The sequence below is a fragment of the Homalodisca vitripennis genome, unplaced genomic scaffold (assembly GCF_021130785.1).
Source record: "Homalodisca vitripennis isolate AUS2020 unplaced genomic scaffold, UT_GWSS_2.1 ScUCBcl_8837;HRSCAF=17111, whole genome shotgun sequence".
NCBI classification, from domain to species: Eukaryota; Metazoa; Arthropoda; class Insecta; order Hemiptera; family Cicadellidae; genus Homalodisca; species Homalodisca vitripennis.
The window spans coordinates 15205-32176 of record NW_025784960.1 but is presented as its reverse complement, the minus strand read 5'-3'; the positions used below and the strand labels follow the sequence as shown (position 1 = coordinate 32176).

The 16972-nt window shown below is 46.9% G+C and overlaps 4 protein-coding genes across 4 annotated transcripts; 2 read left to right on the top strand and 2 right to left on the bottom strand.

Annotated features, from left to right (window-relative positions):
- Positions 1-1758: 1758 nt before the first annotated feature.
- Positions 1759-2243, top strand: LOC124374512 (histone H2A). Its single transcript, XM_046832714.1, has one exon. It carries the CDS (start codon positions 1800-1802, stop codon positions 2172-2174), a length of 375 nt encoding a protein of 124 aa, XP_046688670.1. The 5' UTR covers positions 1759-1799; the 3' UTR covers positions 2175-2243.
- A 2809-nt stretch (positions 2244-5052) lies between these two features.
- On the bottom strand, positions 5053-5424 carry LOC124374513 (histone H2B). Its single transcript, XM_046832715.1, has one exon. It carries the CDS (start codon positions 5422-5424, stop codon positions 5053-5055), a length of 372 nt encoding a protein of 123 aa, XP_046688671.1.
- A 4907-nt stretch (positions 5425-10331) lies between these two features.
- Positions 10332-10793, top strand: LOC124374514 (histone H2A). Its single transcript, XM_046832716.1, has one exon. The coding sequence runs from the start codon at positions 10352-10354 to the stop codon at positions 10724-10726; it is 375 nt and encodes a 124-aa protein (XP_046688672.1). The 5' UTR covers positions 10332-10351; the 3' UTR covers positions 10727-10793.
- A 2744-nt stretch (positions 10794-13537) lies between these two features.
- On the bottom strand, positions 13538-13997 carry LOC124374516 (histone H2B). The gene has a single exon (XM_046832717.1). It carries the CDS (start codon positions 13979-13981, stop codon positions 13610-13612), a length of 372 nt encoding a protein of 123 aa, XP_046688673.1. The 5' UTR covers positions 13982-13997; the 3' UTR covers positions 13538-13609.
- Between the last annotated feature and the right edge of the window lie 2975 nt (positions 13998-16972).

The window sequence follows — 16972 nt, the reverse complement described above, 5'->3', positions numbered from 1 at the left end:
TTGGTGATGTTCTTCTGGGCCTTGCCGGCCTTCTTGACGGCTTTTCCGCTCGCTTTCGGTGGCATCCTGAGTCGCTGGTTTGTACCGGGAGTATAGGCCAAAATTCTAAAAAAAAAAAAGGCTCTAAGCTGGATATCTGGCGTCGCGCGAGCGCGACCAATAGGGTGGCAGCTCGAACGCGATTGGCCGCGCTCGCGCGACGCCCAAATTCGAGGTAACCCCGAATTTCAGGCCACGGGCTTCTCATACCCATATCATCATTCGACCTCCAGCACTCGTTGTGACAACATCTACTGGACTTACAGCAATGACCGACATCTTCAAGAAGATGGGACAGCGTGCCTTTGGAAGCGCCGGGCAGACAGTTAAGAGGCCCAGCTCTCCGCCTGCCGCCCCGGCGTCTAAGAAGCTCGCTGCTCCAGCAAACGGCCTTTCTAAAGGCCAACAACGCCACTTCTTCTTCTGTGGCTCCTGACTCACCGGTGGCTCCGGTTTCCACGCCCAGGATACCTCTGATGTTCCTGGACAGTGTTCCTGACTGGCCTACTCACGCCAAGAAGCTGGAGGAGTTGGCGCGAGACGGCCTGACGACCACTTTCCGCGGTGCTCACTATCGCTTGAAAGTGAGCACCGTGGCTGATTTCCCGGGCAGTTTCAACGGTATCTACTTGCCAAGAAACTGTCCTTCTACACACACAACCTTGGGCGTGAAAGATCGCTCAAGGTGGTGATCAGTGGACTGCCCGACACTGATGAGGTGGAGCTCTCCGACGTCTTGACTAACGAGGGCTTCGCAGTTGATGATGTCGCGCGCCTACGGACAGCCAGGGGACCCACGAGGAGCTGGCTGATCACGATGACCAGGGACAGCGAGCGAGAGAACCCTGACACGAAGCGGGCTTGCCAAATCTACAACGTGACAAGCCTGCTGCACGTCAGGGTCTCGGTCACCGTCTACAAGAAACCGGCTGGCCCACCGCAATGCTACAGGTGCCAAGGCTTCGGCCACGGCTCCGGCAACTGCGGGAGGCCTAGAAAATGCGTCCGCTGCGGGGAAGGCCATCTCAGGATGAACTGCCCCAAAGTATCCACTGAGAAGGGTCACTGTTGCAACTGCGGCGGTGATCACAATGCCAACTATCGTGGGTGTCCAGCCTACAAGGAAGCCCGAGCGGCAGCCATCCAGTTGAGCCGCAAACCTCGGCCAACCAAACCAGCGGCGAGGCAACCAACAGCCCAGCCGACTAAGCGGCCTGTGCGGGATGAGTCACCAGCGGACTCCGCATCAGAGGATGAAACTGTGGACGACATGCCGCAGAAGAAGCGCCGGAGGAAACCTCGCAACCCGGCCAACCGACTGCCTCGCCCGCCGGCAACTGTAGCTGACCTTCCGGTCACACAGCGGCCCAAGGCAACACCCAGGCAGAGACTAGAGTGGCCGCCTAGAACAGCCACTCCGCGCCGCAACAAGTGGAGGCGCCAGCAGCCGATGCAGCAGCAGAAGCCGCCGCCCCCCGCCCAGCGCAGCCTTCAAGCCGTCTTGGCCGAGATAGCTGCGCAGCTGACCGCCCTCACCGGGCTCTTCAATGAAGCAGTGGCACTCAGCGCCGCACCGACCAGCTGCTAGACTGCTGCAGGAACTAATTGTTCCAACCGACAGGCAAGTCATTGAGCTTGAATCGCTCAGATACTGCCAACAGACCAGGAAGAGCGCCCAGAGGCCATCCTAGCGACCCGACTTGGACTTGGACTTGGACCAAGGCTTCCATCTGTATCCCCGCAACCGAGTACAGCGCAACATGTCAGGACGAGGCAAAGGCGGTAAAGTGAAGGGAAAGGCAAAGTCCCGCTCGTCCAGGGCCGGTCTTCAGTTCCCGGTCGGCAGGATCCACCGTCTGCTCCGCAAGGGCAACTACGCCGAGCGAGTGGGTGCCGGAGCTCCGGTCTACCTGGCCGCCGTCATGGAGTATCTCGCCGCCGAGGTTCTCGAGTTGGCCGGTAACGCGGCCCGTGACAACAAGAAGACCAGGATCATTCCCCGTCACCTTCAGCTGGCCATCAGGAATGACGAGGAGCTGAACAAGCTCCTGTCCGGTGTCACCATCGCCCAGGGAGGTGTACTGCCCAACATCCAGGCCGTGCTCCTGCCCAAGAAGACCGAGAAGAAGGCCTAAGTCGCCCGCCAACGCGCGACACAAAGCCGCCCGCCCGGCTCCCACAAACGGCCTTTTTAAAGGCCACCACAATATCACTCGTTTTCACAGTTTACGACTTTAATAATCCTATTTCTCACTCTTGTCGTATATTTCCGACATGTATCTAGTAATTACTATGCTAATTATTAGTAAAACTGTCATTATATACCATCACAAATTACATAAAAATTTAATAATGTACACGAATATATAACACTTTTTTGCCAATTGATGTTATCGAATAATAACAGTTTATTCAAATACTAAACAGTGTGCGTCAATTTATATCTATTTATAACTAATTACTGGTCTTCAAAATATATATATATATATATTTATTTATTTATATTAATAATTAACACATTTTACTGTACACTTTAGTTAGTTGTTTTCACTCTAATTAACCGTATAAAATAAAATATCACTTCTCTTTATTGTCTATTATACAATCTTAACTTAAATTCACCGTCTTTGTCATTTTAAATTAGTTTTAAACACGAAATCTAAACCTTTTCTCTCTAATTTAGTCGTTTTACAGCATATTTCTGTGGCTAGAAAACCAATCACTTGTACATTGATTTATTATTAAACTTTTTCTTTTATTTTGTTACAGTAATCGTTTACATTATCATCAATTTTATTTGCAAATATCATTTATATTTATATATTAATCCTACTTACTACAGCGAATTCACTGTGTTTACAAATTACAACTGTTTGCTATTGTTCTTTCGGTATTATTATAAAGAGCAGATTGATTTTCTATTCTTTTCCTGTATTACGAACTTCTGTCAACCTCCGACCGCGCGCGATTTTCACTGGAACTATGTTAACAGTTCAGTTAACAGTGTAGTATTGTTTATATATTATAGCAAAACACAACAATGATTCAGTTTACAATAATTATTATTTTATATTCAAAGTGTGATATAAATTCCAAATGTCGCATAGAATAGTAATTTGATAGATAAATTTTGTTAATTACAAGCACTGTCAACCCCACATATTGCGATATTCACTGGAATATGTTAACAGTTTACATTTAGTTTGTAGTCATAGTGATTTGCAATTGCAACAAATAAAAATCACTTATTCAGTTATAAATATACTTTATACGTGTATAGTTCAATAATTTTAAAGGTCGTTTAGTAAATTTGAAAAATAGAAGAATCAGCGAATATTCGGTGATTGTAACGAAGTAAATATGTAAATTTGCTGTTATCCACGCTAATTAAATTTAACGTAATTAGTTGTAAACGGATAAAAACGTGGATTAAATATCAGTGATAAACGCGCGCCGCTTGATCTGGGCTTGGAGTTTGCAAGCTCGAGTAAATTTTTTTTCTAAAAGAGCAAGCAGCGCGAAGCGCTGCGCAGCGGGCAAGCATCGCGTGATCTGACCCATTCTGAAAATTTTGTTAAATTCAGAATAGTAGGCTATATTGTTTTAAACATGTTTCATTACTAATTTGTGTGTGTTTTTTTTTTCGTACGGAAATTAATAAACTCGTAAACTTAATCTAATAAACGTAATCTAACTTGTATAAATTAAAATAGAGAATGCGGGGACACACTGGAAAATACCCATTTTAAACTTAAAATACACTGACTTGGATCACATTACAGTGGTATGAATCAAGCAATCGCAATCAGGTTCGCTAGACCGAGCAGATTTACACTTGTTAACAGACACCTCTCTGGCGCTACAGCTACAGGACTCGGATCTGCAGTATATCCACTCACCTGTCTGTTTTATATGTATTTTCTACGTTATTCCTTTTTATTTTCAAATTTACAACCTGTCTAGGTATCGACAATTGTAAGTAAACCGTCGGTGACAACTCTATTTCACCGTAGTAACTAGAAACCGGGAGAATTATCAATGTTAACGGATACGTACACTCTGATTGGTCGAATAGTGACCGACCAATCAAGTCAAGCCACCTCCTACCTATATAAGCGTGTGTTAACAGTTCACTCTATATATTCTATCTCCACGCACATGCGCACTGTACACTAGATGACTTTATCACACGATTTCACCTGTTAAATACCGTTTTAAAACTAAAAAACTGTATTTAACGTGTATCTTGTTGTAATCTAAATCGACCTGTACTTACAACTAGTGGTATTTCGATAAAATATAAATTTTCAAGTGTAACTTTCGGCTCTTATATTGAAGTGTATATAAAACATTACGAATACTATGAATAACGAACGATCAGATCAATTGGGCGATTACCGTATTTGTAAATTTAATGTTTGTTTAAAGATTGTATTTAAACATAACTTAAATAGGTAATTTCAATATAAAACAAGTCGAGAGTTGCTTGTTTTAGCCAACATAATAACAGAATTCCAATGTTTACACAACTAAAAGCGGTAAAATAAGCGAAAATTACAAGTTATGTTTAATCAGAGTTCAACGGTTCTTGGTTAATATTAGAAGTCATGTGTATAAAACATGACCGAAACTATGGTTTTCGATCGAATTGCAATTGACGTATTTTTTTATTGTAAACTCAATGTTTGTTTGAAAAAAAAAAAAAAAAAAAAAAAATAAATAAATAAACAGAAAATTATACAATTTTACAGTGAAATCGGACTATGTTTAAAAAGAAAAAAAAGGAATTGTAAAATTCCTGGAATAAAATATTTATGACAAGCACAAAGTCATAAATTGTGTATTTTATATAGAAAATATAGTCGAGAGCGACTTGAAACAACCAGGTTTACATCGGTTTTACAACTATAAGCGGTAAAATAAGCGAAAACGAAAGAGTTATTGGTGGCCTTTAGAAAGGCCGTTTGTGCGGAGCGGGCTCGCTCGTTGCGGGGCGCTGGCCTGCCGGCCGGCTTACTTGGAGCTGGTGTACTTGGTCACGGCCTTGGTACCCTCGCTCACGGCGTGCTTGGCCAACTCGCCGGGCAACAGGAGCCTGACGGCGGTCTGGATCTCCCGCGACGTGATGGTCGACCGCTTGTTGTAGTGGGCCAGGCGGGAAGCTTCGGCGGCTATGCGCTCGAATATGTCGTTCACGAAGCTGTTCATGATGGACATGGCCTTGCTGGAGACGCCGGTGTCGGGGTGGACCTGTTTCAGCACCTTGTAGATGTAGATGGCATAACTCTCCTTCCTCCTGCGCTTCTTCTTCTTATCGCCCTTGGTGATGTTCTTCTGGGCCTTGCCGGCCTTCTTGACGGCTTTTCCGCTCGCTTTCGGTGGCATCCTGAGTCGCTGGTTTGTACCGGGAGTATAGGCCAAAATTCTAAAAAAGGCTCTAAGCTGGATATCTGGCGTCGCGCGAGCGCGACCAATAGGGTGGCAGCTCGAACGCGATTGGCCGCGCTCGCGCGACGCCCAAATTCGAGGTAACCCCGAATTTCAGGCCACGGCTTCTCATCATTCTGCTCCGAGACGTGGACGAGTGAACATCTCTACTAGAGCGACATCGACCACGGCTGAAGATGGATGGAAGAGGGATCTGCCTCGGCGGTCCCAGTTGGCGGAGCCGGTTTACCGGAGCCGCTGGCGACACTACTGGGGTCCCGCGCGGCTTGCCAAGCGGGCCCCAGCGCTGTCTGCCCAAAAGGCCTTTTACAAGGCCAACCAACCGCTGGACGTCCCAGCAACACCATTCCACCCGGGACGGGAGAACAGGGCCCGGGTGAAGTCTGGTTATTACCGGAGACCTGTAACGCGATGTGCCAGGTGAGCCCGCCCCGGTCAGCCGACCGGGCCGCGGGATCCCAGCACCGCACTGCTGCTCAGGCCAGCAAACTTATTCCACCCGGGACTTGTCAGGGCCCGGGTGAAGTCCGGACTACCCCGGAAAGCTGCCAGGGTGCAGCGACTAAGTGCCAGGGGAACCTGCGCCGGTCTGAGGCCCAAAAAGGCCTTTCTAAAGGCCACTCTACAACACCGGGGATCTCAACCCCAGTGGCCCAGGCCTTGGTGCCAGCTACCCCTGGGGCCAATTCCGGCTCATCAGGCCGTTCTGCCGCGGGTCTGCGGAAGCGGCAAGCGGCCCCAGCCTCGACTCTTCCGCCTAAGAGCCGACGGACGGAGACCGCTGCCAGTGAAGATATGGAGGTTGAGCGAGGCCCCCGCATTCCCCCCATCATCTTGGACATCCCGAAAGGATGGGGTAGCCATGCAGTGACCCTGAAGCAGCTCCTAGGAGGAGATCTTGAAGCTGTGTGCACGGCCAGGACATTACGGCTCAAAACCACTACTGTGGCCCACTTCAGGTCCTTGCAGAGATATCTGCAGGAGCAGAAGATAAACTTCCACACCTTTGCTATGGCGACCGAGCGTCTCCTGAAGGTGGTGGTCAGAGGACTGCCCTCTACTCTGACTCCTGAGGAGGTCGTGGCCGAGTTCCAAGACATCGGCTATGGCATAGTGGAGGCCAAACTGTTAAAGACAAGGAGAGGCCAGCCGACCAGCCTGTGGCTGATCACACTGCGCAGTGGCGATGGCCTGAGACCGCCTACTGATATCTACAATCTCCAGAGTGTACTTTTTTGCAAGCTGGAGATTAAGAAGTACACCCGACCGGGAGGACCGATCCAGTGCCACCGATGCCAAGGCTACGGACACGGTTCCAGACACTGCCACCGGGACACGCGTTGCGTCAGATGCGGCGAGGGCCACCCTGCCAGCCTGTGCCCAAAGGAGTCAACTAGCCCGGCAAGATGCTGTAATTGTGGCGAGGCACACTCTGCCAACTACCGCGGGTGTGCCAGCTACAAAAACGAGAAACAGCTCTCGTATGCTGCCGCTGCAAAGAGGACTCGGAGGCCTGAACCTTCCAGGGCCGAGCCTCCAAAGCCTCGGGAAGCTCCTGACTCTGCCCCAGCTGCCCCTGTTGACGACATCACAGAGCCCTCCACTGACAGCCGAGAAGACGAGGACTTCGAGGTGGTTCGACGTCGCCGACACCGACCTGCTCGGAAGCCGGAAAATCGGAGAGCCCGGCCTGCCGCGAAAACCTCCATCTCTGAGCCGCGAGAAGAGAGCCCGAGGATTGAAGCTGTACCAGCCCCTGTGAGACCTGAGAGGAGATCAGCCCTACCCAGGCCTACGCCGAGACCTCGCTTGGAACTGCCAAAGATGGCTGCTAGTGCAGAACCACAGGCCCAGCCGCCCACACAAAGCAACATGCCGACCTCTCAGCCTGCTGCCCGTATTCCTGAGGAACTCAAGGCAGGAATATCGCAGTTCCTCTCCCAGCTGACCAGCATGGTGGCGATGATGTCTCGCCTCATGGATATGTTGTCCGCCACCATGCATGGGTAAGCTGAGAGTTGTCAGCTGGAATGCCAACGGGCTTGCTGACAAGAGGCTGGAATTTAGCCAGCTCCTCCAGGACATGGACGTGGACATCGCTCTCCTCCAGGAGACCCACTTCAGGCAGACGGACTCCTTCACCATCCCAAATTTCCAGGTGTATCGCACTGATAGACAGCTGCAGGACATCCGACCCAGCGGAGGCACGGCGGTCTTAGTCCACCGGAGGGTGACTCATCGCCTACTGGCTGCAGTTATTACCCCGGGGACTGAAATCACCCGGGTTGCCGTCAGCTACAATGGGACGGAGCTAGAGATAGCTTCCGTCTACAACCCGCCAAATAGGTTGCTCCAACCGCACTGCCTCGACTGCCTGCTGCGACCCGGCTTTCCTGCACTCATCGCCGGGGACCTCAATGCGAAACACCTGGACTGGGGATGCCGGAAGTCAAACTCCACCGGCAGGGACCTCAAGCGTCTCCTGGAAACCCGCCACCACGTCCATGTACTGGCCCCTGAGGAGCCTACACACTACCACCACCAAGGACACCCGCCGGACATCCTTGACATTGGTCTAGCTGGGTCACTGGATGGAAATATCGAGGTGTTTGCTGTGTCTGACCTCTCGTCAGACCACGTGCCAGTTGTCTTTGACCTACCGGACGACGGAGCGCCAGCCTACCCTCCGATGCGCCCCACCAAGGTCAACTGGCACAAATATGCAAACCACCTCGCCGACAGACCTCGGCCCCCACCAACCCCGGCCGAATCGCCAGACCAGCTAGACCAACAGGTTCTGGACCTGACCAACACCCTCCAGGAGGCTGTAGAAATTTCCTCGTCCCCTCTCTCACAGAAGAATCTCACTCCACCTCTTCCCGAGAACCTGAGAGAGGAGATACGCCTACGTCGTAGACTGCGAAGGGAGTACCAGCTGACACGGTGTCCCCACGCTAAGCAAGTCTTCAACCGCCAAGCCAGGAGATGCTCACGTCTCTTGGCGGAACACAGAGCAGCTGCGTGGGACAACTTCGTGGAACACCAAGCTGACGATGGTGTCGGCGGCATCTGGAAGGTCTCCAAAGCCCTCCGAGGGGACAAGAAGGTAAACCGCCCTCTCCACGGCCAACGTGGTATCGTTTACTCCCCCAGAGACAGAGCTGAGGCCTTCGCCGACACCATGGAGGACCAATTCTCCCCACACGCTGACATCTACGACGAGGTCGCCTGCGAAAGAATCGAAGACTTCCTGGAGGACTACGAACCTGAAGAGGATGACCCGCTGCCCTTGGTGACTACACAAGAAGTACACGACAACATCCGTCGCCTCCGCCCAAAGAAGGCTCCTGGCCCAGACTCCCTGGGAACGCCAGCTTTGAAGAACTTGCCGGCTTGGGTGATCGTCACCATCACATGCATCATGAATTCCTGCATACGCCTGGCCCACTTCCCGACCACCTGGAAGGATGCCAAGGTAGTCATGATTCCCAAGCCCGGCAAGGACCCCCTTTTCCCGGAGAACCACAGGCCCATCTCCCTGCTGCCTGTACTCTCCAAGATCTTCGAGAGGATCATGCTGGCTAGGTTCCCTGAGGAGTTTTTCACGTCTATTAGGACTGAACAGTTCGGTTTCCGAAGTGGACACTCGACCACCCTCCAACTCCGCAGAGTTCTAAACTACATCTCAGGAGCGGTGGAGAGGAAACACCATTCAACTTCGGTCCTGATAGACGTGAGCAAGGCCTTCGACAAGGTGTGGCACGACGGCCTACTGTACAAACTCACAGAGTCCCCGCTGCCTGGCAGGATGTTCCGGCTAATCCGCAACTACCTTCACCACCGGACCTTCTCCGTCTGCGTTGCCCGATCCACCTCCACGACTCGACCAGTCTCCTCCGGTGTACCACAGGGGTCAGTGCTCGGCCCGATCCTGTACCTGTGGTACACAAACGACATCCCCGTAGCTCCAAGAGTGCAGCTGTCGCTGTACGCCGATGATGCACTCTTCACGGCCACATCTGCAAACCTGAGGATGGCCAGAGTCTACATGCAGCGGCAGCTGGATCTACTGGAGCCCTGGTGTGAAAAATGGCGGATCAAGGTCAACGTAGACAAGTGTGAAGCGATCAACTTCACAAGGTCAAGGAGGCAAGCGGACGGCCGACAACTGACTCTCAACGGGGACAACATTCCTTGGAAGACGACGGTCAAGTACCTGGGGGTACTCCTGGACAGCAGACTGACCTTCACTCCCCACGTCACGAGGATCTGTGGACTGGCAAGGAAGGGCTTTGCTAGCATCGGCCCACTGCTCCGCTCCACGAAGCTGCCAGCCAGGACGAAGGTCCTGCTCTACACGGCTCTGACCAGACCGGTGATAACCTACGCGGCTCCAGCATGGTATCACCTCACCTGCAAGTCCGCCCGGAGAAAACTACTCGCAGTCCAGAGTAGGTGCCTCCGGCGGGCCACTGGGTCGCCCTGGTTTGTAAGAAACACCGTGATCAGAGCATCGGCCAACGTCCCTACGATCAGAAGCTTCGTGGAAGGACTTACTTCGACTCTTCAAGAAGCAGCAGAATCCTCGCCGTGGGAACACATCCGTCATCTACGTGACCAGGAGGTCCCCCAACTCCGTCTTCCAATGGACGACTAGACAACAACACTACACTACACATTACACTACAACACTGACAGGTAGCGAAAGCTACTAGGGCTTTGACCCTTGTTGACACAAGGCAAAAGCCAAAACGGCAGAGGCCTTGAGAGAAGTGGGGGATCCAGCCCCCACAGTCACAGCGACTTGTACTTGTACTTGTACCACGGCTTCTATCTGTATCCCCGCAACCGAGTACAGCGCAACATGTCAGGACGAGGCAAAGGCGGTAAAGTGAAGGGAAAGGCAAAGTCCCGCTCGTCCAGGGCCGGTCTTCAGTTCCCGGTCGGCAGGATCCACCGTCTGCTCCGCAAGGGCAACTACGCCGAGCGAGTGGGTGCCGGAGCTCCGGTCTACCTGGCCGCCGTCATGGAGTATCTCGCCGCCGAGGTTCTCGAGTTGGCCGGTAACGCGGCCCGTGACAACAAGAAGACCAGGATCATTCCCCGTCACCTTCAGCTGGCCATCAGGAATGACGAGGAGCTGAACAAGCTCCTGTCCGGTGTCACCATCGCCCAGGGAGGTGTACTGCCCAACATCCAGGCCGTGCTCCTGCCCAAGAAGACCGAGAAGAAGGCCTAAGTCGCCCGCCAGCGCGCGACACAAAGCCGCCCGCCCGGCTCCCACAAACGGCCTTTTTAAAGGCCACCACAATATCACTCGTTTTCACAGTTTACGACTTTAATAATCCTATTTCTCACTCTTGTCGTATATTTCCGACATGTATCTAGTAATTACTATGCTAATTATTAGTAAAACTGTCATTATATACCATCACAAATTACATAAAAATTTAATAATGTACACGAATATATAACACTTTTTGCGACAATTGATTGATGTTATCGAATAATAACAGTTTATTCAAATACTAAACAGTGTGCGTCAATTTATATCTATTTATAACTAATTACTGGTCTTCAAAATATATATATATATATTATTTATTTATATTAATAATTAACACATTTTACTGTACACTTTAGTTAGTTGTTTTCACTCTAATTAACCGTATAAAATAAAATATCACTTCTCTTTATTGTCTATTATACAATCTTAACTTAAATTCACCGTCTTTGTCATTTTAAATTAGTTTTAAACACGAAATCTAAACCTTTTCTCTCTAATTTAGTCGTTTTACAGCATATTTCTGTGGCTAGAAAACCAATCACTTGTACATTGATTTATTATTAAACTTTTTCTTTTATTTTGTTACAGTAATCGTTTACATTATCATCAATTTTATTTGCAAATATCATTTATATTTATATATTAATCCTACTTACTACAGCGAATTCACTGTGTTTACAAATTACAACTGTTTGCTATTGTTCTTTCGGTATTATTATAAAGAGCAGATTGATTTTCTATTCTTTTCCTGTATTACGAACTTCTGTCAACCTCCGACCGCTCGCGATTTTCACTGGAACTATGTTAACAGTTCAGTTAACAGTGTAGTATTGTTTATATATTATAGCAAAACACAACAATGATTCAGTTTACAATAATTATTATTTTATATTCAAAGTGTGATATAAATTCCAAATGTCGCATAGAATAGTAAGTTGATAGTGATAAATTTTGTTAATTACAAGCACTGTCAACCCCACATATTGCGATATTCACTGGAATATGTTAACAGTTTACATTTAGTTTGTAGTCATAGTGATTTGCAAACAAATAAAAATCACTTATTCAGTTATAAATATACTTTATACGTGTATAGTTCAATAATTTTAAAGGTCGTTTAGTAAATTTGAAAAATAGAAGAATCAGCGAATATTCGGTGATTGTAACGAAGTAAATATGTAAATTTGCTGTTATCCACGCTAATTAAATTTAACGTAATTAGTTGTAAACGGATAAAAACGTGGATTAAATATCAGTGATAAACGCGCGCCGCTTGATCTGGGCTTGGAGTTTGCAAGCTCGAGTAAATTTTTTTTCTAAAAGAGCAAGCAGCGCGAAGCGCTGCGCAGCGGGCAAGCATCGCGTGATCTGACCCATTCTGAAAATTTTGTTAAATTCAGAATAGTAGGCTATATTGTTTTAAACATGTTTCATTACTAATTTGTGTTTTTTTTTCGTACGGAAATTAATAAACTCGTAAACTTAATCTAATAAACGTAATCTAACTTGTATAAATTAAAATAGAGAATGCGGGGACATACTGGAAAATACCCATTTTAAACTTAAAATACACTGACTTGGATCACATTACAGTGGTATGAATCAAGCAATCGCAATCAGGTTCGCTAGACCGAGCAGATTTACACTTGTTAACAGACAACTCTCTGGCGCTACAGCTACAGGACTCGGATCTGCAGTATATCCACTCACCTGTCTGTTTTATATGTATTTTCTACGTTATTCCTTATTATTTTCAAATTTACAACCTGTCCAGGTATCGACAATTGTAAGTAAACCGTCGGTGACAACTCTATTTCACCGTAGTAACTAGAAACCGGGAGAATTATCAATGTTAACGGATACGTACACTCTGATTGGTCGAATAGTGACCGACCAATCAAGTCAAGCCACCTCCTACCTATATAAGCGTGTGTTAACAGTTCACTCTATATATTCTATCTCCACGCACATGCGCACTGTACACTAGATGACTTTATCACACGATTTCACCTGTTAAATACCGTTTTAAAACTAAAAAAACGGTATTTAACGTGTATCTTGTTGTAATCTAAATCGACCTGTACTTACAACTAGTGGTATTTCGATAAAATATAAATTTTCAAGTGTAACTTTCGGCTCTTATATTGAATTGTATAAAACATTACGAATACTATGAATAACGAACGATCAGATCAATTGGGCGATTACCGTATTTGTAAATTTAATGTTTGTTTAAAGATTGTATTTAAACATAACTTAAATAGGTAATTTCAATATAAAACAAGTCGAGAGTTGCTTGTTTTAGCCAACATAATAACAGAATTCCAATGTTTACACAACTAAAAGCGGTAAAATAAGCGAAAATTACAAGTTATGTTTAATCAGAGTTCAACGGTTCTTGGTTAATATTAGAAGTCATGTGTATAAAACATGACCGAAACTATGGTTTTCGATCGAATTGCAATTGACGTATTTTTTTTTTTTTTTTTTTTTTTTTTATTGTAAACTCAATGTTTGTTTGAAAAAAAAAAAAAAAAATAAAATAAATAAACAGAAAATTATACAATTTTACAGTGAAATCGGACTATGTTTAAAAGAAAAAAAAGGAATTGTAAAATTCCTGGAATAAAATATTTATGACAAGCACAAAGTCATAAATTTGGTATTTTCGATAGAAAATATAGTCGAGAGCGACTTGAAACAACCAGGTTTACATCGGTTTTACAACTATAAGCGGTAAAATAAGCGAAAACGAAAGAGTTATTGGTGGCCTTTAGAAAGGCCGTTTGTGCGGAGCGGGCTCGCTCGTTGCGGGGCGCTGGCCTGCCGGCCGGCTTACTTGGAGCTGGTGTACTTGGTCACGGCCTTGGTACCCTCGCTCACGGCGTGCTTGGCCAACTCGCCGGGCAACAGGAGCCTGACGGCGGTCTGGATCTCCCGCGACGTGATGGTCGACCGCTTGTTGTAGTGGGCCAGGCGGGAAGCTTCGGCGGCTATGCGCTCGAATATGTCGTTCACGAAGCTGTTCATGATGGACATGGCCTTGCTGGAGACGCCGGTGTCGGGGTGGACCTGTTTCAGCACCTTGTAGATGTAGATGGCATAACTCTCCTTCCTCCTGCGCTTCTTCTTCTTGTCGCCCTTGGTGATGTTCTTCTGGGCCTTGCCGGCCTTCTTGACGGCTTTTCCGCTCGCTTTCGGTGGCATCCTGAGTCGCTGGTTTGTACCGGGAGTATAGGCCAAAATTCTAAAAAAGGCTCTAAGCTGGATATCTGGCGTCGCGCGAGCGCGACCAATAGGGTGGCAGCTCGAACGCGATTGGCCGCGCTCGCGCGACCAATTTTGGGGGGTTTCCATTCAATTGGATCGTCATCCAGAGTCACGGGTGGCGGGGGAGTCTCTTCGGCATTCTTCTTCGCTTTCTGAAGCAGACAGCTGAACTCTTCTCAGTGTTGATGGAAATGCGCCACTTTTCCAGCCACGGAGAGAGAAGGTCCATCTGCTGCTGCATGACGTCAGCGGCTCGTGTCGGCTGAAAGCTCCTGCAGAGGAACATGGCGTCGTCTGCGTACAAGGACAGCGTTACCCTAGGTACCAGTGCATGTCGTTGGTGTAAACGAGATAAAGCCACTGGTCCTAGTACGCTGCCCTGTGGCACGCCCGCCTCGATCGTCCTTTCTGTAGATAGTTCGCCGTCCACGGCGATGCGGAAGGTCCTTCCTGTGAGGTAGGAGCGGAGGAGATGTACCATGGTGGGGGGAACTGGTGAATCTGCAAGTTTGTACAGGAGCCCCCTCGTGCCAGACTCTGTCAAACGCTCTGCTGACATCTAGAAATACTGCAATACTGAGCACAGGGTTGTAGTTCATGTTGTCAGCCAGCATGTTCACAACGCGAACTAGTTGTTGAGTCGTCGAATGATCTCTCCTGAATCCGAACTGCTCTGGCCGGATGAAGTCCATTTAGGTTAGGGAACTGTTCGTTAAACCGCTTCCTTCAGATGTGTACTAGTATTGAATTATGTTATGAGAGCTGACAACGAGTAAAAATTTTAAATTATTTTATTATACAGGTATTTCAATTACGTACAAAAGAACTTTTTAAATACTAGATAATTGTTACTGTATTATTGCAGCCATTACATATAATTTTGCACTCCAGACCCTTCTTTGGGTGGTTGGCCGAAAGTGGCAAAATACAAATGTTTTGAGTGTATATCTCCCCCCGTCATCTTTACCTTCAAATGTCACATAAGTGTGAATGTTTGATCACCCTCGCGTCAAGGGAGCTTCTGCTTCTAAGGCCGGCGTAAAAACCTGTAAGTCCTGGAGCAGTTCGACCTCTTTCACGGCCGGCTTAAAACCCGTAAGCCCGGGAGAGGTTGACCCTTGGACAGTGTGGAGGGTGAGACTGATTTGAAGGAGTGAATGTGGGAACTCAGTAGGATGCCGTGGACTTGGGCATGGAGATGAACAAGTCTATGCTCCGAACGGCTCAGCATGAACGAGGTCTCTAAGGCAGGCCTAAACTCTGTAAGTCCTGGGACCGTGATCGTGTAATATAGTGACCACATTGAATGTGTACTGATGACGGAGCCGATAAACGCTGATTTCCCTCTTCTTAAGCCATCTGATACAGCAAACTGTTAGATACGTCATTACATAGTTATTTGCTCGAATGTTAGCATTTTATATTTGTTTATTGTTTTTAATAACATAAATACCTTCCAGTGTATGGATAAAGTCAATTATCACAAACATTTTACCATACCGATTTTTCTACGTCGTCACTTATAATATGCTCTTATGTGTGTGATCTCAGGTCCACTTCAATACATACACGCTGACATATCCATCAAACACTATTCACTCTGTAATTTCACCGCAAAAATCAGAATGGTCTAGGAGCTTTAAATAATTATGCCCCTCAAACACTCACATGCACTACACAGGCTTACAGGTGGATACCAAACAGTTTTATTTATAAATTTGTAGATGACTCGTCTCATGTTCATTCGCAAATGAGCACTCAGAGCGTTAACATGGCAACCTTCCTTAAGCTTGAATCTAGAAATGTGGTTAACAGAAGTGAGAGGTTTCGTACCACACGTGAAGAAACTAACGTTTATACTGACCTCTCCCATTGACTCAATAGATTGGCCCCTAGCATTTTCAGAGTACATTGGTCGATCATATAAAGGATGGAGCCTCACCTACTGATCACTTTGGAATTACAATTAAACATCAAAGTATAGCCAAAGAAGGGATTATACCTTTCATGGCAGCATCTAAATTAACCTCTTACGTGTTTGATGATGCGCTTGAGAAGACATTCGTTAATGTGGAAACATTGATAGGGCCTTTAATTGTGACAGCAACTATAGTAAAAGTACCTGAGCAGTTTCTTCAGTAATAGGCATTTAGTATATCTCCTTGTATTATTAGTAAAGAGACAGAGAGAGGTTAGGCATTGAGTTGAGGATCACTTTGTGTTTGCTTTGAATAGGTACACGGAGGAGGAATAAAAATAAGTACAAAGACCCATTTTACGTTTTTTAGTAGAGTGAATTGAAAGACTTCTCCGAGTATAGTGAACTGTTGAACTTGCAATGGATAAAATAAAAAAAAAATAAATAAAAAATAAAGTATAAAATCTATCTCACCGAGAGGTGAGGTACAAAAAAAAAATATGTTGGGAGGTAGCAGATTTGTCATGGAATGGCTACCACCGTAAAGAGCGATGGTTGGGGCTCTTTACACACGTTGGATAGGCCTACTGGGGAAGGAGCCACGTAAAAAATCTCCTAACGCGCCATGGTCCTACGCCCTGGTCACGCGGCAAGCACGTGTGTACCTAGCGTGGTGGGGAAATGTGACCACTCGTCACAACACGGTTGTTAAAACATATAGACCTCACCGAAACATACGAGTATTTCTAGGACGTCAGATTAACATATATAGTGACACCATTTAATCTACATACCAATAGCATGACTTGACTGGTTCATCTGAACCCTCAAACTGCAACCCTGCGCCTAACACTGTTGCCCAGTTTTACTTGTAGTGAAAATTATTGGTCTCTCTCAGCATATGTTGCAATAAATACAAACGTTTATCAATTGTTACCGTAAACAAATAAATGTACATTTTATTTCACTCATCTATTTTACATTCATATACATTAAGCAGAGCCAGTATA

What these genes read in the sequence shown, in the direction of transcription:
- LOC124374512 (XM_046832714.1), top strand. Translation starts at nt 1,800, where the DNA reads ATGTCAGGACGAGGCAAAGGCGGTAAAGTGAAGGGAAAGGCAAAGTCC.
- LOC124374513 (XM_046832715.1), bottom strand. Translation starts at nt 5,424, where the DNA reads ATGCCACCGAAAGCGAGCGGAAAAGCCGTCAAGAAGGCCGGCAAGGCC.
- LOC124374514 (XM_046832716.1), top strand. Translation starts at nt 10,352, where the DNA reads ATGTCAGGACGAGGCAAAGGCGGTAAAGTGAAGGGAAAGGCAAAGTCC.
- LOC124374516 (XM_046832717.1), bottom strand. Translation starts at nt 13,981, where the DNA reads ATGCCACCGAAAGCGAGCGGAAAAGCCGTCAAGAAGGCCGGCAAGGCC.